This window comes from Annulohypoxylon truncatum (assembly GCF_022578515.1).
Source record: "Annulohypoxylon truncatum strain CBS 140777 unplaced genomic scaffold F4807scaffold_20, whole genome shotgun sequence".
NCBI lineage: Eukaryota > Fungi > Ascomycota > Sordariomycetes > Xylariales > Hypoxylaceae > Annulohypoxylon > Annulohypoxylon truncatum.
Window position 1 is genome coordinate 1 of NW_025953806.1, and position 23,854 is coordinate 23,854.

General features: G+C 48.1%; 10 protein-coding genes across 10 annotated transcripts; 6 read left to right on the forward strand and 4 right to left on the reverse strand.

Moving 5' to 3' along the window:
- The first annotated feature begins 717 nt into the window (after positions 1 to 717).
- F4807DRAFT_130297 (galactokinase) lies at positions 718 to 2,910 on the forward strand. The gene is made up of 2 exons (XM_047992978.1): positions 718 to 1,661; positions 1,724 to 2,910. Exons 1-2 carry the CDS (start codon positions 1,030 to 1,032, stop codon positions 2,640 to 2,642), a joined length of 1,551 nt encoding a protein of 516 aa, XP_047853217.1. The 5' UTR covers positions 718 to 1,029; the 3' UTR covers positions 2,643 to 2,910.
- Positions 2,911 to 3,093: 183 nt separating this feature from the next.
- Positions 3,094 to 4,233, reverse strand: F4807DRAFT_429026 (uncharacterized protein). Its single transcript, XM_047998298.1, has one exon. The coding sequence runs from the start codon at positions 4,138 to 4,140 to the stop codon at positions 3,376 to 3,378; it is 765 nt and encodes a 254-aa protein (XP_047853218.1). The 5' UTR covers positions 4,141 to 4,233; the 3' UTR covers positions 3,094 to 3,375.
- A 1,248-nt stretch (positions 4,234 to 5,481) lies between these two features.
- On the forward strand, positions 5,482 to 8,297 carry F4807DRAFT_468363 (uncharacterized protein; the record flags this gene model as incomplete). Its single annotated transcript, XM_048002600.1, has 2 exons — positions 5,482 to 5,613; positions 5,671 to 8,297. 2 exons carry the CDS (start codon positions 5,482 to 5,484, stop codon positions 7,990 to 7,992), a joined length of 2,454 nt encoding a protein of 817 aa, XP_047853219.1. The 3' UTR covers positions 7,993 to 8,297.
- A 73-nt stretch (positions 8,298 to 8,370) lies between these two features.
- F4807DRAFT_429031 (uncharacterized protein) lies at positions 8,371 to 9,467 on the reverse strand. Its single transcript, XM_047998299.1, has 2 exons — positions 8,904 to 9,467; positions 8,371 to 8,810 (listed from the first exon to the last, which is right to left on the reverse strand). The coding sequence occupies exons 1-2, from the start codon at positions 9,166 to 9,168 to the stop codon at positions 8,611 to 8,613; spliced, it is 465 nt and encodes a 154-aa protein (XP_047853220.1). The 5' UTR covers positions 9,169 to 9,467; the 3' UTR covers positions 8,371 to 8,610.
- A 621-nt stretch (positions 9,468 to 10,088) lies between these two features.
- On the forward strand, positions 10,089 to 10,469 carry F4807DRAFT_461244 (WSC domain-containing protein; the record flags this gene model as incomplete). Its single annotated transcript, XM_048001653.1, has 2 exons — positions 10,089 to 10,377; positions 10,432 to 10,469. The coding sequence occupies 2 exons, from the start codon at positions 10,089 to 10,091 to the stop codon at positions 10,467 to 10,469; spliced, it is 327 nt and encodes a 108-aa protein (XP_047853221.1).
- A 224-nt stretch (positions 10,470 to 10,693) lies between these two features.
- On the reverse strand, positions 10,694 to 11,436 carry F4807DRAFT_130335 (ribonuclease-domain-containing protein). The gene is made up of 2 exons (XM_047992979.1): positions 11,038 to 11,436; positions 10,694 to 10,979 (listed from the first exon to the last, which is right to left on the reverse strand). The coding sequence occupies exons 1-2, from the start codon at positions 11,327 to 11,329 to the stop codon at positions 10,867 to 10,869; spliced, it is 405 nt and encodes a 134-aa protein (XP_047853222.1). The 5' UTR covers positions 11,330 to 11,436; the 3' UTR covers positions 10,694 to 10,866.
- Positions 11,437 to 13,323: 1,887 nt separating this feature from the next.
- Positions 13,324 to 14,658, reverse strand: F4807DRAFT_429035 (uncharacterized protein). Its single transcript, XM_047998300.1, has 4 exons — positions 14,321 to 14,658; positions 14,184 to 14,255; positions 13,922 to 14,124; positions 13,324 to 13,857 (listed from the first exon to the last, which is right to left on the reverse strand). The coding sequence occupies exons 1-4, from the start codon at positions 14,532 to 14,534 to the stop codon at positions 13,501 to 13,503; spliced, it is 846 nt and encodes a 281-aa protein (XP_047853223.1). The 5' UTR covers positions 14,535 to 14,658; the 3' UTR covers positions 13,324 to 13,500.
- Positions 14,659 to 16,881: 2,223 nt separating this feature from the next.
- On the forward strand, positions 16,882 to 18,176 carry F4807DRAFT_130399 (uncharacterized protein). Its single transcript, XM_047992980.1, has 5 exons — positions 16,882 to 16,946; positions 17,035 to 17,228; positions 17,296 to 17,405; positions 17,529 to 17,888; positions 17,988 to 18,176. Exons 2-5 carry the CDS (start codon positions 17,087 to 17,089, stop codon positions 18,093 to 18,095), a joined length of 720 nt encoding a protein of 239 aa, XP_047853224.1. The 5' UTR covers positions 16,882 to 16,946; positions 17,035 to 17,086; the 3' UTR covers positions 18,096 to 18,176.
- Positions 18,177 to 20,465: 2,289 nt separating this feature from the next.
- Positions 20,466 to 20,891, forward strand: F4807DRAFT_461248 (uncharacterized protein; the record flags this gene model as incomplete). Its single annotated transcript, XM_048001654.1, has 2 exons — positions 20,466 to 20,731; positions 20,792 to 20,891. The coding sequence occupies 2 exons, from the start codon at positions 20,466 to 20,468 to the stop codon at positions 20,889 to 20,891; spliced, it is 366 nt and encodes a 121-aa protein (XP_047853225.1).
- A 455-nt stretch (positions 20,892 to 21,346) lies between these two features.
- On the forward strand, positions 21,347 to 23,469 carry F4807DRAFT_429062 (Annexin). The gene is made up of 3 exons (XM_047998301.1): positions 21,347 to 21,386; positions 21,437 to 22,777; positions 22,834 to 23,469. Exons 2-3 carry the CDS (start codon positions 21,746 to 21,748, stop codon positions 23,119 to 23,121), a joined length of 1,320 nt encoding a protein of 439 aa, XP_047853226.1. The 5' UTR covers positions 21,347 to 21,386; positions 21,437 to 21,745; the 3' UTR covers positions 23,122 to 23,469.
- Positions 23,470 to 23,854: the final 385 nt, after the last annotated feature.

Genomic DNA, 23,854 nt, shown 5'->3' on the forward strand with positions numbered 1-23,854 from the left:
GCCCCCCCCCACCCCCGCCCCCCCCCCCCCCCCCCCCCCCCCCCCCCCCCCCCCCTCCCCCCCCCCTGGGGGCGGCGGGGGGGGGGCGCGGGGCCCCCCCCAGCTTATTGTTGAAATCGCGACGAGATTTGGTCCTCTCTATATTCACTCTGGACTATGTTTCTTAGTGGAATAGAGTTGGCCATACCCTTCAAATGAAACATCTCTTAGCGCTCACGTTTGTCTCGATGGACTGGTCCTTTCAATTAGCATTGCGGGTAATTGGTCTTTTCATAGACATCGGCCCTGGGCATTTCTGGTCGGCTCCGCCTTCCAATGGTGTGATCTAATGATATTCCGACCAGGCGGGTATCTCGTAACATCGCGATAGGAAGCCTGGGGTTTCTTCTTGGACTATTCAAACTGGTATCAGTTCATTCAAGTAGACACTTCTAGTGACTTAATTATGAATGATCCCGATCAACACTTGAAGCCATTCTCGTCTGGATATGGCGGTACGATAGAAGGAAAATGTCAATCAATTGGTGGAAGTTTTAAGGTTGTTTAAAAAAGGGGCGGGGTGTTTCTTAGGTGCCATATACCTGGTACCTAGAAGGGCTACCAACGCTATCCGCCCATACCCCGGTCCATCCCTCGGAACGGCTGGCCGCGGGGTACCTAGATCTTAGCTAAGGTGGGCAGGTACCTCATGACGATCATAGGAAAACGAGTGTGTTTGCCAACTTTTACGATCTTGTGACTTGCGACTTTTCTTTCTAAACTGTCGTGCAACTAACTCGCATCTTCCTCTAGCATTCTTCCTATAAAGTCGCTAGCATCTATATCTTTTGTAAACGGTTATCTCCTAGTCGCTTAGCCTAAGAAGCCAAAACTCTAATCGAAAATTCTAAAGCGCAACTAAGAAAGTCAATTGACAGCTTGAAGCTCAAAGCGGGGCAAGCTCGGGGTATATTTCTACGAAGCTATCCAATCTCTCCTTTCCAATTGCCCAAGTTATTTGGGACCTGATCTTGATTAGATCACAGCATCATGTCGGGGCCCGTACCTACTGTCACTGCGCTGCAGGACATCTACACCAAGCAGTCGTTGGCTGACCAGACGGTGCGGTGGAATAAGCTGCTTGACAAGTTCCAGGCCCTCTATGGCAGCCCCGCGCAGTTCGTGTCGCGATCGCCAGGTCGCGTGAACATCATTGGCGAACACATCGATTATTCGCTTTACTCCGTATTGCCTATGGGAATGACCAATGATATCATCATCGCCGTCTCTACCGATCTTGAGCCGTCTCGAGAAGGCACTTATAAGATCAAGATAGCCAATGTCGATAATGAACGGTTCCCGACCCGCGAATTCGATGTACCGTATTCCGAGGTCGAGATCGACGCAACTTTACACGAATGGACCAATTACTTCAAATCAGGGTTGAGGGGAGCGCTACAATTACTCAGGAAGAAATACGGAGATGACTTCAAGCCCAAGAGTATGGAGGTCCTGATGGATGGAACAGTGCCCGCTGGCGGTGGCCTCAGCTCTAGCGCTGCTTTTGTGAGTTCTAGCGCATTGGCTGTCATGATTGCCAACGGTGAGCGTGATGTCGACAAGAAGGCTCTAACAGAGGTTGCTATCGTGAGTGAACGAGCGGTGGGTGTCAATTCTGGAGGGTGAGTATGCCTTTTTTTAACTGTATTGGCTCAACTACATTAGTATAACTGACTATTTGTAGAATGGACCAATCTGCTTCGGTATTCTCTAAGCAAGGGTCGGCTCTTCTAGTCGATTTCTCTCCGTCCCTTGCAGCACGACCAGTATTTTTCCCTAAAACGAATCCTGAGCTTTGCTTTATGGTCGCGCAATCATTCGTTACATCGAATAAGCAGGAAACCGGCCCAATCCACTACAATCTCCGAGTTGTCGAATGTAGCATGGCAGCAGCATATCTTAATGCTAAACTATGCCCCAAGGGAACCGAACTTCCCAAGGATGCAGGCCCACTGGGCGTGTCCATACACGGATTCCACACCAATTACTTCAAAGGCTCTCAGAAGTCAATGTCCGAGCAACTTAAAGAATTGATCGAGTTAACCAAATCTACACTCACTCAAGAGCAGGGATACACCGTGGAAGAAATTGCCGCGGGTATCAGTATATCAGTCGAAGAGGTGAAAGCTCGCTTTATGTCCAGCTTCCCGGTACGGGGTGAATATTTCAAGCTCCGCCAGCGTGCACTGCATGTGTTTACCGAGGCCCTGCGTGTCCTCCAGTTCCTCGAACTTCTCGAGAATCCAGCTCTGGCACCGGATTCCGAACACACCGTCGAATACAATGCCAAGCTCGGCAAGTTAATGAACGAAACCCAAGACTCGTGCCGAGAATTATATGAATGCAGTTGTCCAGAAATCGACGAGCTGTGCAAAATTGCGCGCGAAGCTGGAAGCTACGGCAGTCGGCTGACGGGCGCTGGCTGGGGTGGTTGCAGCGTTCATCTGGTGCCCGCTGACAAGGTGGAAGATATCCGCAAGGCATTGCTCGAGAAGTATTACTCCAAGAGGCAGTTGAGCAAAACGGACCTAGAGGCGGCGATTGTCGTTAGTCGGCCGATGAACGGCAGTGCAGTATTCAAGCTGAATGACGGGAAGATTTGAGCGTACAAGATAGATAGTATATATTTGCACGTCATTGGTAATCATATATCGTTAGAAGTATGCAACCTTCGAATCTCCAAGAAATCTTATCATAATTCATAGCGTGTTCTCATGCTAGATTATTCCTACATCGATAGGTACTGATACTAATAGGTGAGCCTACTACCAAAATCCCGCCTCCTTTCAATATTCTCAACATTCGCTTAGCTTACTCCAGCCGGCCTAGGACTTTAGTGAGATGTCCTAAGAATATCTTATCTATCTCATACATCACACCCCTTGTCGATGCTGAGACTCTTGAAGCGTGATTGGCCATATTCTAAGTTTCGTTGCCTGTTTAGGAAATGGTTCAAAATTGCATAGCGGGAATGGAATGGGGAGAAGAAATTTCAAGTCATTAGAAGCAGACTTTTAACTCCAAACCACACAAGTCACAGTCTAAAAGCCATAGGTATTGTTTAACAATATTTATTTTCGTATCTAGCATCTCGGGCTATTAAATACGAGTCGACGCATTCCAGCGCTTGGGTTGCGTGAGGTCCATTATTCCGTCCCTTGACTAGGCGAAGTTCCAAGTCCCCAAACATGATATTACATTAATCCTCATATTTCATCCTTCCGTAATGATCTTTACACGTAATATTCCATACATGGCATGTATTATCCGTACAGTTCGTTCCCGGTTAGAGGAAGTTAAAGAAATACAAAGAATAAAAAGGCTCGGTATGTCATTTTAATGTCGGCGAGCAAATCGGTGAGCCACGGTGCCGTTCCAGGGATAGGTCGTATGCCAGGAGCCATCGTCGTACGATGTGCTTGAGCTCCAGCTCCAACTTGTCACTGGAACAGACGTTGCCCAAAAAGTTGTGAAAGAGCTAGTGGGGATTGTAGGTTGCGGCGAGGTCTCCGTCAATGATGGAGCCGAAGTAGTAGCCACACTTGACGGTGTGGGAGATGAAGTCGAAATGAGTGTAGTTGAAGTAGGCGTTGTGAATGGTGTAGTGGGCTCCGTGCTGGGCAGGCTGGGGTAAGCTGAGATTGATGTTGACGTTTTGTCTGAAGACACGGTAGTCGTCACAACGTCGGTTGTTGGTTCGATATCAACAACGGAGACTGTAGTAGAGACGGTTTGTGTGGCCGGATCAGCAGTGATTGTTACAGTGTCGGTGACTGGCGGAGAGGTCTCGACAACTGTCTTCGTAGTTGGAGTTGGAGTTGCGGTAATCGTCTCTGTAGAATCCGAACCGCCTCCATCGATGGGAACGACTGAATAAGTAGCGCGAGCTTCTAAAGGACTAGTTGGCTCTCTCTTTTGCGCAATGAATGGCAACGCAGAAGAGGATGTGAAGAAAAGGAAGGAGATCAACACGTTCGGATGCATCTTGGTCAACACCTCAAGAAACTTGCTTGAGACGGCTGAGGGCTGCGAGAGATTTTGCACCTTACAGTTTGAAGGAGGGGAAGGATCTACAGGACGAAGAGAATGCAAAATTACCATGACGCATGCATTACCTTTTTATTATGGGAGATATCCCATGCGATTGACGATAATTAGATGGTTGGGAATCAAGTCAAGCAAGAATTAAATGGCTTCGCAATCAACTTGAGTTTGACGGGGATCTATTAAGGTGGCTGGAAAGTGGAAAAAGCGGGGTTATGAGCAGGGGCTTAACCGCGAGATTTGATCTCTTTCATTGGCTAGTTCTCTCCCAGCCACATGTAATTTTCCGATTTTGGAAGTAGCGCCACACACACTAGTCATACCTGCAGGAGACCCACTTGCCCTCGGGAAAGTTCCACTGTATCTCAATCACTCGACTTGTCTCCTTCTGAAGACTTATTGTGAGATATGAGATATAAAGAGATATTTAGTAACTTTTAGACTGTTTTACAATGAATAGTAACGGGATAAAATCAGTGCGAGTAGAAATTACCTAGGGGAAAAGATGAGAACTAATAAAATGTCGACAAGTAATTTATGATGCCTTGATTGAGGGAGTGCTAGGAGGTCACCAAGTTGCTAACATGAAATCATTTCAACATTGTTCTTTAACCTCACCCATATCAATATAAAATAAAACCAAGCTATCCAATTCACTTCATTTAAATCAAGCCACAATATTATTATAACACATTGCTAATCTTAAGATAAAAAACAGTGAACCTAAGATATGTACTCGTGCATGAACAAGTTATGAAAGCATTCGTTATGGTGAAGCAAGTATATATGAACTCGCTATATGAAACTCGACATGAAAGATATAGGATCCCTTAAGAAGGGACACAATCCGAGTGGTAGCGTTATACATTTGCAATAGATTCTATCTCTGAAAGTCTAACATAGTAACGGATCTCTTATTTGCTGATCACGAACATTAAGAGGTCAATTGATCCAAGACCAAATTGAATAATGGACCGATCCCGTTTATGAAAGTCGGACGAACTAAGATTCAAGTCGTACTCTCCCAAGCGCAACGTCAACGATATCAGTAACGACATAACGAGATCAACTTGGAAGGAACCGTCATTCATACTGTAAGTAATTTCGAAATCGGAGACAGTGCCTGGCTATTGATAACCAGCAAGCCGCAAGCCGGAAGCTGCCACGAAATGAATTTTCATCAGGCACAGGTGGAAAAAGTAAATAATTTCTGCAGTCCTCCCATCTTTTTTCCTTTCCTCCTTCAAACATACCTTCTTTCGTACACATCCTCACAACACATACTTCATCAACACCCCATCACATATTTCATCAGCATTCCATCAATTTTATCCATCATCCAACACATTAATCTTCATTGATAAACACTTAAGCTTAACGTGTTGGAGCTCGCCCAACATGGACGACACCATCGGACCAGTCGACCCAAAAACGGTCCGATTTCATGATCAAGCACAGGCTTGTAAGGATCTCAATGATCCTTCTCAACACAATGGCGAAAACGGCACGACAGATTCTCAGCAACCTACGGTGGAGGAATGTCGACGTTTGATTCTCGAGAAGGCGGTGAAAGTATTCAAGGGCTAGAAGGACTTGCGTACAATCATCTGCCACCACGAGGAGACAATCACGAAGCGCTGGATGGGAAAATCCAAGTCGAAGCGCAAGGCTCTGTTATTGAAGGCTTGGCCTGAGATGCCGCAGATCCATCGACCCGATGTTAAGACATGGCAGAGTCTACGCAACGGCCATTCCCTTGAGGACGAAGACACGATCGCCTTGATGTGGCCAAACCTCAATTCCGAAGACCTGAGCAACAAAGAGATTCTTTTGCTGATGCTCCATCAACGCGCAAGATTCCATCCCCACAAATTCGCGAACCATGACATTGGTATCTTGAATTTCGGCATGAGAAATGGTCTCATCGGACAAATCGACCTCCCAGGTTACTTCGCTGTGCTTCGAGATCGTGATTCGCCCGAGACCTATGGAAAGCTCTACTCTTGGGACGATGACGCGGATGATGTCCAGTCGGAGCCTACCCGAGGATGGTTTACTGCAGGCGATAGCTATTGGGCTGTTCTAGCACAATCCCAAATCTACTGGTTTCTGAACGTTATCTGCCAGCAGATTCTCCACGACATGTCACCAGAGGAGGTCTACCCGGCACAAGGAGACCATATTCTACCGCCGGAATACCCATACCACTTAACCAAGACCAACATTGAAGGCGTCGAAATACTCGCCATCCAAGCATATGAGGATCAGTACAAGGCACCAAGGTCAACTGATTTGTCCCGAATCGTAACGTTCATTGGGACTAAGCTGGCGCACGCAGAGGATCACCTATGGGCCTTGAGAGAGGACCCTAACTACTTGGTGTTCACTGCGAAGGATAGATTGGAACACATGACGGAGATGGTAGCCGATGTTGACGGCAATCCCGGCCCACAGCGAGGCCTGAGCCGGACTAAACTATGGGCTCGAGTTTTCGAACGCGTTATCAAAGAAGCTATCGCGAATGTGGATATGTTCAATGTCCTCTTCAAGAAGGCTTGCCGACTCAACTGCCTTATCGTTACTCAATTTAAGGAAGGCCTTCTGACCCCCAAGAGCCCCCCGACACCGGAGCTGAACGAGGCGTTATTCGATATTTTCCATAATCTGATTTGTTCCTCGTGGGAACTTCTAGCTACTGCAGATTTCGAGTCGAGCGTTTACAGCTCACCACTGCTACGAGACACGTTTTATCGTTCGGATGAGATGTCGGCTATAGGACATCCCCTTATTTGGCCCCGGGAAAATATCATTCAAGATTGTATTCGCGATCGTCTCATGTGGATTTTCAACAACTTGTCAACCGAACACAATCGATTCGACATGGGCGTCAGGGGCCTAGTTGCCGAGCTAGACCTATTCACGCGACAAGAGCCTAAGGCCAGAGCTCTCATGAGTCCTTTCGTAGCTGGCCAAGTCTCGAACTTGGGTCTCCTCTGCGAGTGCCTTTATCAGCTTGAATTCTTCCAGCCCTGGATCTCAGGTTACCGATCCTACTATATGAATCATGCCAACGAGCTTAACGATCAGTGGATGCTGGATCACCTGCAGGAAACCTACCTCGGTAATGCGAAGAAGGAGCTTTGGGAGAAGGTAGCCAAGTCGCTCAAGCATGATTCAAAGGGCGAGTACGTTTTCGTAGCCGAAGAGTCTTCCACTCCGACCGAGGAGGACATCAAGAGAAGACGCATGGTAGAAGCACATCAAGACAGATTCTGGACGGTCCTCCTTCGTGGTCTGAGGGACGTGGACGCGGTATCGACGCACGTCGAGAATCTCTTGTATCGCGATGAGTTGCAGAGAACTGCATCTTGGGTGGAGCCTGTGAAGGCGGCTAAGAAAGAAAAGAAGAAGAAAGACGACAACGTCCCAGTCGATCCCGTAGACCAGCTTCTTGACGAAGCTATTGCCCAGAACAAGAAGTTGGCACAGAATGGAGATGGAGAAGGAGAGGGAGAGATGAAGGCTCCGCCGGTGACGATAGAAGTTAACAAGCGCGCCTTGAAGGTATTCAAAGCCCTACTGTTCGAAGGGCTCGGCAGTTACGAGGTGACAAAAGGAATACAATGGAACGACTTCGTTTACGCGCTGATGTCCGTGGGATTCAAGGCGGAGAAGCTTTTCGGGTCTGGCTGGGTCTTCACGCCTGACATGGATACGATGGGCTTCGGCCACCCCACCTACTTCGAGGAACCGTACATGGGTGGCGAGATCAACTACCTGATCGTAAAACAATACGGCCGACGACTCCGCAGAACTTACGGTTACAGGCGCGAAATGTTCAAGCTTGCTGCATCACAGCCTAAGGAGGCCCAAGGAAGCGATGCCGATTCGAAAGTCGAGGCGGTTTAGGGGGTGGGATGGTTGGGGAGGCGAGGTGGTTTAGGAAACTAACCTTGGTATTTTACGATGAAGTTGGTGTATCAGTTGCATAAGTACCCTGGGTTTTCCATCCCCGAGTCCATGGTTGGATTATCTTCAGGGTACAGAGTGGGAGGGGAATATTTTGCATACTGGGCTCGTAATCTGGTATCAGAGCTCAGTTGCTAACTTCTTCCATTTCGCGTCCCGCAATTTCCTCTAGGATTATCGGACTGCGCGTGGTTCGATACAGTTCCTATTTTCTCTTGCCTACGATGGCATTCATGTAGTTATGGTCACACGTCGACCGATCAATGAACATTCAGAATCTCCCCTTACTAAGTGCAGTCCCTTGACAAACGTAGTGAGGCATTAACTCCTCATAAATAGGTTTCGATTTCATGTTGTATTCCTTTTCTACCAACATATATACTTTTTCACTCGTGTAAGAGTAAATGATGCCCATACCTTACACCTTCGGAAAGATCGGCGTAATTAATAAGCTCGCGTAAAAGTGAGTATACATTTTTTGTACTATACAATCTGCCATGCCCAGCCATTACATGAAGTTGTAGTTCTTAAATAGCGTAGATCAATTGGTTCTCGCTTTCATTCTTGCTTCGCTCCGGTCACCGGGCATACGCCGGAAGCTCCCTCGACCTCAGGATGAACAATGACCTTATCCTTGTGATGTCCAACCTTTGCCTTTGTCACAGGGCAGACATCACTGTCGGCCTTGCTGGCCGTGCTGGGGTGGTGAGGCGGCAGGACGGTTGTGACGGGACCAACGACGGGGCACACGCGGTCGTCTATGTATAGGTAGCATAATAAATCAGCAACTGTTACATAGATACTCAGGAGGCTCTAGAAGTTATGGTAGTCAGCAAAGGGTGTGTACATACCCATCTCCTTGCTCTTGGGCTCGTTCACGACACCCCTCAACGCGGGACAGGCCTGGGCGTCGGCCGAGCCGACGGATTTAGTAGTCGCGGAAGACACGTCGTCGCTGGGAAGCGAGGGGTGCTGGTGGAGCTTTGTATGGTGCTCGGATTTGGCGCCGACGACGGGGCAAGTCTGTCCCGGCTGCGAGAGGTCGATCTTGGGGTGCGAGGGCGGGAGAGTGTGGTTCGTAGTTCCGACTACGGGGCACACTTCTGCGGAAGCCATAGCTGCGGTTCGATGATCAAAGATCTATAGATGTTCTTCTTGATTCGGGTGATTCGTCTAGTTGCTCGATACGTAGTATGCAGTCTTCGTAAGGGCGGAGAAGAGGATTCTTTGAAAGAGGGGAGAAAGAGTCTAGGTATTTAAGGTTACGAGTCGAAACGGTTCGACGACAAAGGAAGCTAAGGTGAATACCGGAAAGTCTAGACCTTAGACATTCGAACCTGCCCTACACCGGTCTCTACGTCATTCTAGCCCGTTTTAGGAAATGAGCTGGAACCTTGATGATGATGATTGGTTTTAGTCCAATGTTGATTGGTCAATCGAGTCAAGGACATCCCAATTAGGCGGTACTTGCAATCTCGATGTGGGTCCGGGGTAGAAGCGGTTCTTTACCGCTTGCAACTATGTACGTAGGTACGTACGTATTGCAGCAATAGGAGTGAATGTATCATAAGGTGTCGTACGATTATCTCATTGGATTATGAGGAATATCCATGAACGCCGTTCACGTGATATAGGAAGTCAATTTATGCAAATGCATTTGCTACCTATACGATGAAGGCATCCTACGTTGTCGCTTTCTAAAATTACTCACCTTTTGCGCATACGGGATCGACAATGACAACCGACCTAGACGGATAAAATGTCCGACGATCAGCCTTCAGCCAGGCCTCAGCCGACGAAATAAGTAAAATATCGTCGATCTCATGTGCTGAGCCGCCGGAGCTGCTGACGAAACATCCGCTCATTGGCCAGAGCGTATACGGAATCCTTTACGCACTCAGTGACTCCTCAGCTCCTTCATTCTTAGGCAGCTATGCAATATATAATTCCAATGTCGACTCGCCTTGTTAGAGTCAGGTTCTCTTCATCTGCATCAGTACCCTAATTGCTAAGTTCACGACACAATTACCGTCAAAATGATGTTCCAGCTCACCTCCAACTTCGTCGTCCTGGCGCTATTTGCCTCGGCCGCACAGTCTGCCTATCTGGGTTGCTTCTCTTCGTCGACAAATCTCAGCTTCAAAGAACACGATGTATATCAGTCCCTTGGGCAATGCCAGCAAGTTTGTAAGGCGGCGAACCTGCCCATACTAGCTACCACGAAAGGTACCGATTGCTTTTGCGGAGCCGAGGCGCCCCCTCAGAGCGACGCCGTAGCAGACTCATCCTGCAACACCCCCTGCTCAGGGTACGCAGAGGATAAGTGTATGAACTATAGTCTTCTTCGGCGTTTGCAGATTGAGCTGACCAAGTAAATAGGTGGCGGTGAAGGGTTCTTCTCAGTTTCCAGCCTTTAGAGCCCCGCCTCGAAGCCGCACCAGAGGCCGCCATACCTGGTGAAGCGCCCATTGGGAACTCTGGACTTCCTCTACAAGACGTCACCGGAAAGCAAGACAGAATGTCCGACCTAGGATATATACATATCACAAGACGGAAGGAAAATTATATAAATTATAGAGGAGATATTTTTAGCTTCCAGTATAGTTAGGTATCATTCAAACAAATTTATTTCAGGGAAATCAAGGAATGTTCCGTAAAATTTATGGACAAGGCACTGAATATTTAAGAGCACACTAAATCATGATTTAGACTATTCATATACATTGTATTATGTCTGGAATACGACTTATTCATGGGTCTCTCGACTTATAATAAGCCATCGATCCCTATAACACCAATTCGACGGCCATCTGGCTAAGACGTCCCCGAGCAGCCGACGAAGTTGTTACCGCTAGCCCCGGTATGGGTGATTTCACCTGCGAGCTTGCAGGAGGTGTTGATGACGACTCGGTCAGCTCCGGGGGATCCTTACTGTTCGTTAGCTTACCCAGGTCATATTGGAAAATGGGAGACTCGGAAACACACCGCCGGTGTACACGCCGCTCGTCAACATCGGGAACTCGAGATAAGGCCCGGCTACCGCAAACGAGAAACCCTCATAGTTGTTATACGTGTGCGGGTAGCCTCCGGGAGCATCGCCGGAGGTGTAGTAGCTACACGCCTTCTGAGCAGCTTGGTTTACTTGGGTGGCAGTGTAGTAAGTTGACCCGCATGTTGTGGCCGCGAGCGCTTCACGTTCCGTGAGGAGTGGGGCGGCTGTCACGGATGCGATGAAGGCCACAAGGGGCAGAAGGGAAATGCTGTTGACGAAGTACATGGCCCTGGTTATATGGTATAGACTTCGTCAAAGAGCTATATTCGAGCTGGTTGAGGCAGACTGGCTACGACACAGGACGGAATGGAGGATCCTATTTATACACCTATCTACTCTATCGACTTTCTATCGACTTGTTTTTCGCGCGGCGTACCTGACGATCCTCCTTCCTCGCAAGGCAACGAAGCACCGAAGAACATTCATCCGTCGTTATAACTTACGCAGAGCTACGCTTGAACGGGACGGGAGTTTCTCCTTCTGGGACGTGCACCGAAGAGCTTGGCAGACGAGCGTTCAGATAAATTGATGCTCGAAGGGGAAGGTCATGGATAAAACGATAGAACGTGCCGATAAGGTTGGTGGAGGGTGCGTGATCGTGAGAATGCGGGGACTCGAGATGTGAGGCAATTGGACGGGACCTAGATCTTGGGACTTTGGCGTGTCTAATACCTCGTGTGCTATTGGCGACTAACATCCAGGGGACGACAATTTACTGTTCGTCGGAACTCGCCTTGTCTCCTAGCGCGGGCTTGGCTGAGGAATAACCTGTCTTATGGCCTTGCTAATGCCACCGTAACGTTCTTGGCGATAACATTTGAAGGAGATAGGGCATTATATGTAAGTTGGATTAGCTAGTCTCCCAATGTCGAATTATCTATATCTCTAAGAACTCCTCTATCTTAGACCTCGGGTATGTTCATCATCTAAACCCTTCAAGGTATTGGCGCCCATTCTAAGACTTTGCGGCCTTTTAACTCTTCAAATTTTGTTGTCAATATCGATATCGACATCGATACAAGAAGCTGCGGCGAGGAAGAATGAACACCGCAAAACTCTTTTCATGGTTACGTTGAAAGAGGATTGTCTATTTCTAATATGTTTCCCGTCAGCTTGAAGACTCCTCAGTATTGAAGAACTTATGCTAATTAATTTCTTAGGATATTTGAATGGGATGAACCCAACCTCATCGTCACGGGGTAACGCTCATGCCAGACTGCATAATCCATTTTATCTGTGAAGATGCTTGCTCAGGAGCCAGAAACCTCCTACTCACGATATGAAAGAATACGAAGGTGTAGCCCATTCTTGCTTATTTGATTTGAATATTAGCGATGGATCAAGAGTTTGTACTCTTGAGACTCTTCACTTTACAATCTGTTGTAATATGACAGGAAGGTGCTGAAGGTGAATGAATTCAGAAATATCGTTGTCTTCATTTTACTAATCGACTACAAGCTCCTTAGATTTGTTATGGTATCACGTTAGTTTTGGCAATCTTGTACAGAAGAGACGGGATAACGTTCTACCGGAATGATTCCGATAGCTCAGCTGTAGCATCTCGTCTCTCATCGTCGTCCCGTTGTGGTCAATGCTTACGCTATCAATGTCAGCCAGCTCGCCAGGTGGTCAATCCGCCAGGCAGCAGCCGAAATGAAGGTTAAATAGCATAGTAAAGTCACAGATTTCCATCGGCGGCACAAGATCCACGGCCTGAACATACAGAATGGTCAAGTGGATGTGTCACAGACACCTCATCGATCCTGCTCTAACGGCCCCCTGCAATGGGTGGTCTAGGGTTCGATTCTCGCGGGTTGCAAGTGCAATTCTCTCGAGATCCTGAAAAGGAGTGGCAAAGAAATACCCAATAGCGGGGGCGCAGTAGCTAGGAGCCGATCAACAAATCCTAGGCCGGGCCTCTTAACGTTCTAATAATATTTTTTTATGTTTTGTTTCCTATCTTTTCCTATCTTTTCCTATTGATCTCTTCTATCACCGTGCATGCACCCTCATAGAAAATCACCTTGATGGTTGACATGATGTTGAGAATCAGCGAAAATACTTTCTACGATTAGATTAAGGGGTGCTTGATGATTGATAGGAGATTCATTACCTTTCAAGTATTTTACCTAAACATGATACAAAAACCCCTAAGATATAGACATTCTATGGTACGTCCTTTCGCGAAGCACCTTCAGTCACCTTTGACAGTCGTTCTTAGATAGATTGGTATATGTAACAGGGTATATTAACTATCTCTGTAAAAATGATAGGGCATGGTCACATTCATCTTCAACCATCGTCTTTCCAAAGTCTTATACCTAGGTAACTATCCAACCATCTTGCTTATTTCCAAGTTGTTGACTGCCTAATCCAAATTACAACAACTAAATAACTTAGTTTTGGTGACTATTGACAGAGGCTACCTCAGGCTGGTTCTTGGCGGCGGGTACTGATGCCTCACTATCGTGAGGGGCCGACCTGCGCTTCCTAAGCATGATGAAGGCGACGACGCCCACGATACCAAGAGAAGCCACAACCACACCAACGGCAACACCAGCCTTCGCTCCGGTAGATAGGCCATCACTAGACGAGCTTGAGCTCTGGTTGCTAGTTGTGTCAGAGCTAGCGGTTGTGCCTGTGGCGCTTGGGACCGAGCTAGAAGTCGAGGATGAGGCGCCTGAATCGAAGTCTGACGCTGTTACATTGAAACAAGGGGCTGTGATATCAAAGTCTTTTGTCTTGACGAAAGTCTAGATGGATTTGACGTGTTAATATACCTAGATTCAGTAGAGATGCATACTCGGGTTATCTTACAATATCGGCGCAGGCGTAGAAGGTTTGGTTGGCACCGCCAAGCTCGTTGTCGACGTTTGACCAATATTCCAACTGGATGGTAGCGTTGGTTCCCGCAGTCACGCTGCTGGGGATACTAGCAACCTTATAGCATTGGTGGCCAGGTTCTATCTCTGTGACTTCACTAACAACCTGTTGGGTGAACTGGCTCTGGATTGTCGGTGCTGGAGACTCATTAGTATTATAATAGATAACAGTACATAAATGGGGGTATGCGACTGACCGTTGTCGTATGCAATAGAGAAGTTAACATTCCAGGCATCGTCTGCAATCGACAGAGCGACAGTTCCCTGAGCTAAACGAAGAAGAGGTTAGCGAGCTGATACTTTCGTAGGCTCTACCTTGTGTGTATGTACTTACTGAGCGGGAAGATGGTTCGGTTGCTCACGCCGCTGGAACTTCCACAAGGCCCCGAGTTATCAGCCGAGGCGCTCCAAGGTCTGTCGTCAGGCCATAGAAAGGCGACGGGACCCATGACAGTGCCTTCAAGGCCCTCACCATGAGCTTCGTCATCACCAGCAACTAGCTGGCTGCCAACGAGGGCGGCGATATAAGACAACTGACTGAATCGCATGTTGGATGAATAATATGATAGGAAAAACAGTTAATGAAAGGATCTCAGTGACACAGGGCGGAGTTGTCTGCACGCCTATGGGGATATTCATGTGGCTGAGAGGAGCCTTTTGAAAGGAAATATAGGCGCAGTGGAAGTCGATCCTATAAGTATTACTTGCCTACCTAGGTACCTATGCAACAGTTGCAGTCTAATGTATTCCGTGGGGAATTCATCTAAGTACAATAACCGGCCCCTCGTCACAAGCCAATCATGCCTTGCCAAGCTATAAATCCGGCCGTATAGGTGCTAACTGGTGTGCTCAGTCATTCGTCCGAGATAAGCCGACCCAAGACACTATTGATGATTTTGCATCTGACTCCCAGTCGGCAACACTGTCGACTGGGTAGATATCAATTTTCGAATTAATCCTGAGCGCCTTAGATTTGCTCATGCCTAGTACATACATGTCAGCAATACAGTTATCAGATCACATCGCAATACAAGTCTGTTGGTTTTGAAAGCACTAGAATATCAACTCTAGAAATGGCATGGTAAGCATTGCTATACATCAGGGCGCCCAGTTTAACGAACCTTGAGTGTTGAATACAATGGTCCTATCGCCCTCAGCAACTCAAGTAGGCCGATGCCCTAAGTTAATTGGCCGAGCAACCACCGTATACGGTGACCGAAGAGTTATGTACATGCCACAGCGGATTGTAGAATGGGTGACCTATCCGATCACGGCAAGCAGGGCAGGCAAGCTGGTGGCATGGACTCCCTGGTCTATGTTAGGAAGGTCTCACAAAGATTTCATCTATGATTCCCAAGAGCAGACAAAACCTTTCCATGGACCTCAGATTCTTCTCAAGTTGCCAAGAGAGCTATTACCTAAGATGCTTGCATACGCAGGCCTAGGGTGTAAATTCCTCCAAGCCCTTGCTCGCCTGCATGTATGTAATAGGACATACTTGAAATCCGGCCGCCCAATCCTATCTTACACCTGAACAACTAAGGAAAACGCTAGTATCAAAAGATGTTAGACTGTCTAGGAAGCGTGGGAATCAGGATAATGATATCAAAGTAAGCATATGATCTCAAAGAATTGTGCTCACCGAATAAATTCTAGAACGCCAGAGAGGAACGATGTGTATCTTAGATGTTAGTATAGAAAAACTAGCAGGTAACCAGCGACAGATATTTCGCGGCTAGTAACGTAGTAACCAAGTCCGTCACCTTCACCATGTGTCCGTCCCGTCCAAGGGTGGGGCCGATTCGATAGATATAGTTAGACCATATGTGACGGCATTAGGTCAGGGGAGAATACGCGAATCGGAGTGTTGACAGTTTGACGGGTGGATTCGAAAGCTAGGCTGGATGGGTGGTCTGATTTTCCAAACCTCCAGATCGTGAACTCGTAGACCCCTGATGCCGAGCCTTTTAACGCTACTCGCATTACAGAAAGCCTAAGCTCCCGAATCAGCTTACAAGGTGGCATGACATCCCCAAGCGAGCCCGAATCCATTCTGAACGAAGACAGAAAGCGATTGAACATGAAATTCGTGGTACATCTAGATATTCCGTTTCGTCATCTCGACTTGTATAAGCGCCGGCTAAAATTGAGTTGCGAAAGAATGGAAGTTGTACAATGTAGATCGAAGGATCGAAGTTCACCGTTTCTTCCGCGCGACCCACATTATGGTTTATCTGATGGCGCTAGAGGGAAGATCCTTGCCATTTTATCGTTAGTTTCTTTCAAGCCCCTCTTTAGGCCGTTGTGGGACCATCTTCAAAGCGGAGATTTCACATGGGTGTGGCACTCCATCTAATCTTATCAATCTAATCAGATCGAGCGGCCAATACCGGTCCAGAACGTCAATATTCTCGTAACGGTTTTCCAGAATGACAGGCGACAGGACGGGGTGTGAGGGAGGCGAAGAGGAAGCTCGTACATTGAGCATCCAGGATATTAGAGTCTATTGATAAAATAGGGTGATGCCCTGGTGATGCCGAGCAACAGGATCCAAGCAATCCAAGCAATCAACGGCATGTCATGGCCTGACAAAAAGATCTATAGCAAGGATAGTGAGTACCACCCGAACGGATCATCAAATCGCCCCTCTCAACGAGCTACTGTGATCGTATCTAGGAAACACCAATGTCGTAGTCGATGCCAAGGCTGTGACCGGAGAATGGGTTCTTTTCCGGAAGAAGTCTCCCAAAACTAGCGATTTGATCGTACTTACATGACTTATAGCCTAATCTCCGAGCTCGGCCGGCCTCACATCGCCTCGCTCACGAATCCTAGTCGGCGCTGCGTAAACCCTTTGCCTTAGCTGAAATGTTTGCTGGAGCTATCCGCATCCGAGGTGCATGATTTAACACATGATTTCGAGAATTCCTGGGTTTGGATTATACAGTTATAAGACACTGGTAGCCTCTTCCGCTGCTGTTACCTTAGTTTCTCGTCACTCACCGACGCCTTGAACCCCTTCGCATACTTACCCGTATCATCAATCAGACACTCGTTTTTGTCCACACATACGTTCGCTTATCAACATATAACCGTCAAAATGGTCGCCCTTCGTTGGACTGTAGCCGCAGTTCTTACTGCTACCGCAGTTTCTGCCTCTACGGATGAGTTGCAGTTTATTGCTCGCCTGCTCAAGCGTCAGGAGGTTGGCAGTGCCGCTTACAACTGCCACGACAACTGCGGTTCGTATTACCTCGGTGGCACTTAGTGCAAGAGGAACGTAATGCTAATAATACAATTCGGGTCTAGGCCAAGCCATCATCGAGGGACGAAGCAGCGACGATGTGTGCAACGACGAAATCTTCCTGACCGATTATAAGGCTTGTCTTCAGTGTTCCGGCCCGGATAACCAAGACATTGTATGTATCATCGATATATCCTTCGATAATTCCCAGAGAGCTCTCTTTGCCGACGGGAGCTCGAACTCTAGATCACTCGTTAAACGCCCCTAAAAGAGGAGATACTAACTCCCGGTACTATAGTGGCAGTACTACGGAACCACGCTCACCAAAGACGCCAGCGCGTGCGGTCTATCCACGACCCCGCTCTCTGGCTCGCAGCCAGATGTTGGAGCCGCGATCCCCGCCGGCGGCAGCACTTCGTCGGCCACTTCAACGGCTACCGAGGCCTCGTCAACTGAAACCCCGACGGCCACTAGCTCGGCGACATCAGAGGCGACCACAGCTGCTACTTCCACCGCCACCTCCGGTGAAACATCTGCGCAAGGTACCACTGCCTCCGCCACCGTATCTGCGTCGGTGACGAGCGCTTCGAGTCCCGTGACCACCACCTACACCCCCACGGGCACTGGCAGCGCGAGCGGCAACGGAACCGCGACGACGGTTAGTCATCCACCTTCACCTTCACCTCCCCCTTACTCTTTTCCCCTTTTAGGTAGGCAAACCGAGAAAGACGTTTGACTAATCAATCCATACTACTAGTCGTCTGGGTTGGTCGTCGTCACCAGCGCCGCCAACGCCAACGCTGGTAGCTCCGTCGGCTTCTATGGCGCTCTGGCGCTCGGCGCCCTGTATGCTGCGGCGCAGTAAGGGTTGGGCTCTCCTACGTAGGTGTCCGGACTGCCAGATGGATGTACCGGTCACACCGTACGCTGTACACACCTATGTAACATATTAATGCCGTAATTGGATAATCATAACGTAAATGTAATTACATACTTATGGAGGATTTATGATAGCTCACTTGAATATCAATTCGTATTGTTGATTCCATTCCTCCAATGTGATAGGAGTAAGTCCCCGAAAGGGTTGTCTTCCATGATTGGTCAGTTTTCGCTTCCCCTGAGCCCGCATTTAGAAGCCCCTCGTACTTGGTCATACCAATTGAGTCTTAGTAATGATTCACCTAGTAGACTCTAGCTGTATAAAGAATAACTTAACCTTGAGAATCAAACGTGTGAGGCATCAATAGTTCTCGGCTGCGTACTGCTACTGGCTAGCATATGCAAAAACTATTCCTGTCTTTCGCTGCCATCCCTTTGACTGACAGTTGTCAACATGCAGGGATCAGGAGGCAAAAATACAGCTTCACATGACTAGACCTAGGATAGAGTATGAACGGTACCTGATTTTAAATCCATTGTCTTGTATCGTTTGTACCAGCGGTTCCCTGAATCGAGCTTTTGTGGGTGCTTTGGTGTATTTTGCTTCCTAGTCCCCGAATGTTGATAACTACTTGTTGAAGAGATAACCAAGATTAAACAGCCCTCGTTACTCCCTTATGCTATCCCATAGTAGCATTTAAGATATGCCGTCTAAGGGTACAAATGTAAAACTCGTACTTTATAGACTAGTAAGTGATGTTGCCAACGTAGTTCATGAAATTCGTGAGAAGTTTGAGATAGGAATATGTGAAGCAGACAACGAGGCGAAGAACAGCTATGGGACTTCCCTGCCTTGCTAAGCTAATGGATCAACACTACTATGTAGTAGCATGTCAACCACTGTAGAAAAAAGATGAATAGTCCGGTAGAATTGTGCCTCATAGGTTTTCACGCAGCGGAAAAGTAGAATCGATCGACTCACCCTGGTCTTTCGTTTCTCTCGTTGTCCTTTTCTTTCCCCTAGCACCGGTCTCTCCCACCACTCAGGGTGCGCATTAAGGTGATCTACCTTGACATTGACTGTTCCTATCACAGATTCATCGAGGCGAATCGGGAACATTGAATACGGGTATGTTTAGGGGAATCTGCGAGGTGATCCCGTTGCCGCAAACCCCGAATTTGCATAGCATGTACGAACTCCGTGCCACGTTTTCATGAAGTCGTGTCATGCAAATGAACAAAGCTCTCCATAATCAAATTGGCAAGAAGAGGCACTGATTTTCAGGTGTTGGTTTGACTTTATTTCGACCCTGCATGTAGGCGGTCTGGGGAAGCGATCTGGGATAGCTAACAGAACCTTTTGGTTTATGTGGTTGCCTAATGCTAATTAGAAAAGCTTCTTCTTTGAATTAGGGGGAAATGAAACCAACAAACTTTAGCTATGGATTGCCGAGTAGAACGTCACGAAGGACGATATCATTGATCAGAATACGTGTTGAAGAGCATACCCGACTACAGCATAGCCTATGTCTCAGTTGTAAGATGCACCTTGACGAACGGTGTCATAAGGGACCTCGCAGGTCTGATCAAGTGTCGATGACAGATTAACTAATGCACGCGAAAATGCTAGAAGCTTACCTCTACAATCATAATAGAGTTAGTCGTACCGCAGTGCGAGGATAACCCTTGGGATTGACGGTGTCTGAGTCGGGGATTAACGTGGCGGTTCAGATGGTCCGTATTACAAAAGAACATCTAGCGACGCCGTAAGCAGAAGCCGATCAAAATATTGATACCATCAATAGGCCGCTTGTATCGTGTTGAGCGGTTGGATTTTTACGCCACAGACGGATTGATCGTGTTGTGGCCATAGCCTATATTGTCGTATTCACCGCTAATGAATCATCATTGGGGCTTCCCGCGATCGTAAACTTCGTCCTTTGGGTCCAATAGAGTTTTCCCACGGTAAACCAATTACTCGACTTTGTCTCATTCCCCGCTGAATGCGAAATCGTGTATCGCGGTTCGGGTCAGATCCGCCTGCGCCCCAAAATCCTTGCCGCGCTGTGCCGTTCGTGTGCTGTACTGTCAACATCAGCCTCCGGTATGCATGTTCAGGATCGACGTTGTTGGTACCACGTAAGAACGTTAAGCGAAAAGCGGCTTCTTGTAAGGGGCTGAAGAAGGCTCGAAGAAGACTTCGAGATTTTCTATAAAGTTGATGGTTAGGACCTACACTTAGGAACTGCTCCATTAACCTCAGCCAAGCATCAACACCAACGATTTACTACTCACCAAGAATCCTCATCAACTTAATCTTTAATCACCAATCCAAATACCATCCCCAATATTCAAAATGCAGTTCGCCACTCTCATCGCCTCCACCCTCGCCCTTGCTGGCAGCGCTTTTGCTGGTGAAGGAGCCTCCGCCATACTCAACATTGAGTCGTCTCACGGCGGAGCTGGCACCGGTCTCCGAAACCAGACTATTAATGTCGGCTTCGGCGGTGTCTACAACGGAGACCCCGTCCTCAAGGAGGTCTCTACCATATACCTTACTGGTACCACCGGGGATATCCCGATAGATGATGTTATGTGCTTCAGCTACAAGAACACCGACGGGTAAGTCGCATCTTGGATGCCTATGCATCAATCGATTAACGATTACTAACAAATGCACAGAACGGGTGACCACAGCACCGCCATTACCTCCAAGACGCCGGCGCGCCTCTCGACGAACACCGTCGTGGTTGGCAGCATTGTTTGCAAATGGGGCAAATAAACGACCTGATCATGTGATGTGACGAGGCTTCGGTGGAATGTGTAGAGGAGTGGTAGTGGTTTGGCAGTTGGAGTTGGATGCAACGCTAAAAAGGTGGTAGAAGCGGAGGTTGAATTGAGGGAGGATCTTGATGCAGTATAGGCATGCTTGGTGGGACGCTCAGGTTATTCAATTCGCTCCCTAGACGTTTATAGAAATCATATTTTGCATCTACCCAAATCGTCCCACATTGAAATGTGTATTCGTGAATACTATTTCGGACTTCCGTTTGTGTGGCTGTCATGGTTGTTTTCTGTCTGCCTGGTCCTGTGGCGGCGAGCTTCGCGTCCCCATCTTGGCAGTCCAGATTAGGTACCTCTAGTGATCTGTAGGAGGCCGTTTAGTGCCTAGGCGCCCGACCAGATGGAATGCTCAGCCACACAAGATTGAACCCGTCTCAGTATCGGCGGCAAGACTGCGCCTCCACTACGCCAGCTAGTCGAGTTGATCGTGCCTGCCTAGACGTCATTAGGGAAGGGTCTTTGTTGGCAAATTTAAACTCACAGCCTCAATAGGAACTCGATAAATATTGTCATCGAGAAATTTCTAACAGTATTGTCTTTATTGTCTTCCTTCAACTTTCTAATTTCTACTTAGTACATCATATTTGTTGTGCCTAAGTATCACGTTACCCATCAGTGCTTACCTAGTACCCTAGTACTCCCTTCATCTACCGGTCCTCCCTAATAGAATTCGAACCCCGCATTGCCTACATCGAGTCTTCGTAAGCCATAGAAGAGCCGTAGGCAATAATTGAAGTCAACTAGGAAAACCCGCATTAGGTATAAGACTTACCGATAGACAACCTGAAGCCGATGTCATATCCTTATTACGGCCAGTCGGGTGGATATCCCGGCTACGGCCAACCACCGTCACAGCAATACCCTCTTCAGGGCCAATATCCCCCACCCCAGGGCTATCCCGGTCAAGCAAGCCCTTATCCTCCGGGAGGTCAATATCCTCCCCCACCGCCGCAACAGAGCCCATACCCCGGCCAACCCGGTGGTTACCCTCCCGCTCCGAATCAAGGATACTACGGAGCCCCGCCGCCCCAGCCAGGTTATGGACCGCCTCCGGGCCAATACGGCGCACCACCACCGCAACCACCGCCACCTCAGCAAGCATATCAGTCTTACCCACCACCTGGCCCCGGGGGTCCCCCCACCCCACCCAGCGTGGGTTACGGCCCTCCCCAGGTAATTAACTGGGATGCGACTCCCGATGCTAGAGCGCTTCGGGGCGCCATGAAGGGTTTCGGCACGGACGAGAAGGCGTTAATTCGGGTCCTGGCCACGAAAGACCCCTTGCAGATCGAGGCGATCAAGTCGGCCTACTTCCGGAGTTTCAGCCGCACGCTCGAGAAGGACATCGTGTCGGAGACGAGGGGATGGTTCGAGACGGGGCTCGTTGCGATCGTCAGAGGCCCCCTGCTCCACGATGTCCATCTGCTCAACTCTGCGATGGACGGCCCCGGAACGAAGGAGAAGGTTCTCAATGACGTGCTTTTGAGCCGCAGTAACGCGGATTTAAATTCGATCAAGCAAATGTACCGGCACACGTTCCACCGGTCGCTTGAGAGCGATGTGAAGGGTGACCTCAGTATGAAGACCGAAAGGCATTTCTTGATTGTCTTAGGAGCAAATAGGGCCGAAGACAGCGCCCCGGTTATCCCCCAGGCTATTGACCAGGATGTAATGGAGCTGTATCGTGCGACGGAGGGCAAAGTAGGCACCGACGAGATGATGGTGTGCTCCATTCTGTCTACGCGAAACGACAATCAAATCCGGGCTATCAATCATGCCTACGAACAAAAATTCAGAAGACGGTTGGAAGATGTCATCAAGAAGGTGAGTCGGACTTTAGATACTATTGTTAATTTTTATAAATGCTAACCTTTTCTCAGGAGTTCAGTGGTCACATGCAACAGGCTTTGCTATATCAACTACGTAATGCTGTTGATAAGTATATGCATGCGGCTTCATTGCTCGAAGACGCGATGGCAGGTCTAGGGACGAAGGATCATCTTTTGGTGTCTAGAGTGGTGAGATATCATTGGGATAGGCAGACGATGGCGAATGTCAACGGGGCGTTCCAGCAGCGCTACCGACGAAGCCTTGCCAGTCGAATCAAAGGCGAGACAAGTGGTGACTATCAAAGGCTCATGCTTGCTTGTATCGGAGAACCAGTTTAAGCCATGTCGGGAAGGTTAGTTACGCTTTGACGTAACTTATTTGGCGCTATCGGTTTCCTGAATACCCTTTGGTGATTATGGCAATACCAACGCGGAAGATAGATAGGAGCTTCTATGATATCCCTAAGTTACTTGAGATGTACTACGCTCATTGATAACTATTCGCATTGATGTGTGCGTAGCTACGGAAAAGGGGCGTGTGTTTTTAAGTTGTCTAATTCGTCTGTTCTTCCGAATCTCGATCGGAACCGCCAATAGCTTCAATGCCAATATGATGTGCTGTATGTTTTGGTTGTTGGAATACACAATACTCCTCTAGGATGGTGCAATCGGAATTATCTGCCCAATCCACATGCATATGCCAATCGGTAAAGGTGTTGAAGATAAGAAATATGGTATAATCGAACCGTTTGCAGCTGCCATCAGGTGTTGAGAGGTTGGAAGCTACATGTGGGCCAAGACACGCCTTACCGGTTGTGGGCTGTGGCGCCTTACATATGAAGCTTATTCCCCCACAGAACTTTGAACTTTGAGCAACCATACACAGCTTTAACTTCCTTAGCTTCCATTGTAGTATCACCGCGCGCTTTCTCTTCTTCTGCATATATCCTATAGACTTTTGCTTCAATTGGGTCTTGTGTTACAGTCACTATAATCAGGAACTAAGTAAGTAGTATCCTAAAGAACGACAGGAGTTACCGGAGAGAATTGGGAATTGTGCAGCCACAGCTCG